Genomic DNA, 2,362 nt, shown 5'->3' on the forward strand with positions numbered 1-2,362 from the left:
AGGATGGTCTCGATCTCCTGACCTTGTGATCCGCCCGCCTCGGCCTCCCAAAGTGCTGGGATTACAGGCTTGAGCCACCACACCCGGCTCTACAAACACTTTAAAAAAAAAATTAGCTGGACATGGTGGTGCCTGCCTATAGTCCCAGCTACCTGGGAGGCTGAGGTGGAAAGATCACCTGAGCCTGGGAGGTCGAAGCTGCAGTGAACTGTGATGGCACCACTGCACTCCAGCCTGGGTGACAGAGCAAGACCCTGTCTCTCGGGATAGGGCACAGTGGTGCTTAGAGCTTTGGGAGGCAGAGACGGCACCTAATGTGCAAGGGGCCCCCTGGGGTGAAGCAGCCTACAATCCTTGTTCTCTGGGCACTGCTTTTATTATTATTACTATATATATATTTTTGAGAGTCTCACTCTGTTGCCCAGGCTGGACTGCAGCGGCATAATCTTGGCTCACTGCAACCTCTGCCATCTGGGTTCAAGTGATTCTCATACCTCAGCCTCCCAAGTAGCTGGGATTATAGGCACGTACCATAAAGACGACCTAATTTTTGTATTTTTAGGTGACATGGGGTTTCACCCTGTTGGCCAGGCTGGTCTTAAACTCCTGACCTCAAGTGATCCGCCCACCTCAGCCTCCCAAAATGCTGGGATTAGAGTAGTGAGCCACCGTGCGCAGCCCTCACATCCTTTTCTACCATGAGGCAAAAGTGTTGGCGGTGTGAGCTCAGGCCCCTGCCAGTTTCCAATAGAGGGCAGGGAGTAATGTGACTACTCCAGGGATCCCAGGCAAGTGCTGACAGTAAGGTGCCCAACATTTGGACAGAAGAGGTGAGGGACAGGAGACAATACCAAAAGCTCTCCCGCTACAGGGTGAGGACGGAAGCCCATCGGCGACCGGGTCAGAAGTGAGGGTGCTCATCACCCAGCAAGCCCGTGACTTTGGGCTCCACTCTCTAGATCGCAACAGGCAGAAACCCAGAGACTCTCTTGGGGTCTTCGGCGTCTCTTAGATAGGGACTCGCTGTCCCACACCGATGACCCAGCTCCCTTCCCTGGAGTTCATGCAGGAGGGCCTGCAGGCAACCTGGCCGTCCTGTACTTTGACAGAGGCCCAGCAGTGCTCCACATGATGCTTTAGGGTTTAAACATATGCACTTGGCTGAATTAGACTGGGGAGGTTGGCAGGGGGAGAGCTAGACTCAGAAGAACGTAGGAGGCTGGGAAAGAAATCGAGGTGTGGCTGACGTGTGTCGGAGCTGACTGTGTATCAAGGCTTCTCAGCAGTGAGGCCTCAGGAGAGGATGCTTCATGCACATCTCAGCTCAGGTGCACACAGACCCTCTCTAGTGTGAAAGACAGAGGACAACTGAGTGTTCACTAGGCATAGGGCACAGGCATCCAGCCACAAATCCCGGCCCCCAAGAGGAGGAAAAGGTGACCTTCCCAGAGTCTGGATGACCCCGTGGAGCCTGGGTGGATGGGACTGGACTTGAACCCAGATCCCCACCCTGCACTCTCCCGCCCAAGCAAACAGGAGCAGAAGAACAAGGGGGAGTTCCGAAACAAAGATCCCGCCTTTACTTTCTCATCTCCGTCTTCGTCCTCGTCAGCGTGCACACCTGCCCTGGCTTCTCTGTCCGGCTCCTCCTTCAGTTTCTGTTTGGGTGTTCTGTCACAGAAGACAACACACACATAGGCTGGTCAGCTCGGCAGGGGGCGCCCTGCACCAGGGCCAACAGCTCCTAAGGGTTGACACAAGCTCCCCAGGTTCAGAGGACAGGCTGCCTCTCCAGTTCTCACTGCAGGAAGCCCAGAGGGCATTTACTACTCCAGGACTCAAGGTCTTCAGGAACACCGTCAATACCCCATCTGAATGTTGGTCAGAGATGCCAGTGGTTTAATACAAAAAGTAGACAAAGGGACGCCATGATTTCTGTGGCCTGATGGGAATCCAGCCTGCGGTAGAGGAAGACCCGTGTCTGGCCTGCCCGGGCTGAGGAGAGCTGCGCTGATGTGCGATCTGCGTCAGTCAGTGACCGTGGACAGCTGACTGCACACAGGGGTCTGAGTCTTCACCTACCTCTCTGCCAGGGCCCTGACGCTGAGCTGGGGTATTCTGCCCACCTCTGGATTCAGGCTCACTCTCAACATTTGCTTCAGCTAATTGTTTTTTCTTTTTCCTTTTTTCTTGAGGCAGAGTCTCGCTCTGTCACCCAGGCTGGAGTGCAGTGATGTGATCTCGGTTCACTGCAACCTCCGCCTCCCGGGTTCAAGTGATTTTCCTGCCTCAGTCTCCCAAGTAGCTGGGACCACAGGCATGCACCACCACGCCCAGCTAATTTTTTGTATTTTTAATTAGA

General features: G+C 54.4%; 1 protein-coding gene across 1 annotated transcript in view; it reads right to left on the reverse strand.

Annotated features, from left to right (window-relative positions):
* DNMT1 (DNA (cytosine-5-)-methyltransferase 1) overlaps positions 1–2,362 on the reverse strand; it is an 86,644-nt gene that overhangs the window by 51,266 nt on the left and 33,016 nt on the right. Inside the window, exon 10 of the mRNA XM_011994993.1 lies at positions 1,584–1,671. Within this exon, the coding sequence (XP_011850383.1) occupies positions 1,584–1,671 (88 nt within the window). The remainder of the gene's footprint in view (positions 1–1,583; positions 1,672–2,362) is intronic.

This window comes from Mandrillus leucophaeus, unplaced genomic scaffold, assembly GCF_000951045.1.
Source record: "Mandrillus leucophaeus isolate KB7577 unplaced genomic scaffold, Mleu.le_1.0 Scaffold112, whole genome shotgun sequence".
NCBI lineage: Eukaryota > Metazoa > Chordata > Mammalia > Primates > Cercopithecidae > Mandrillus > Mandrillus leucophaeus.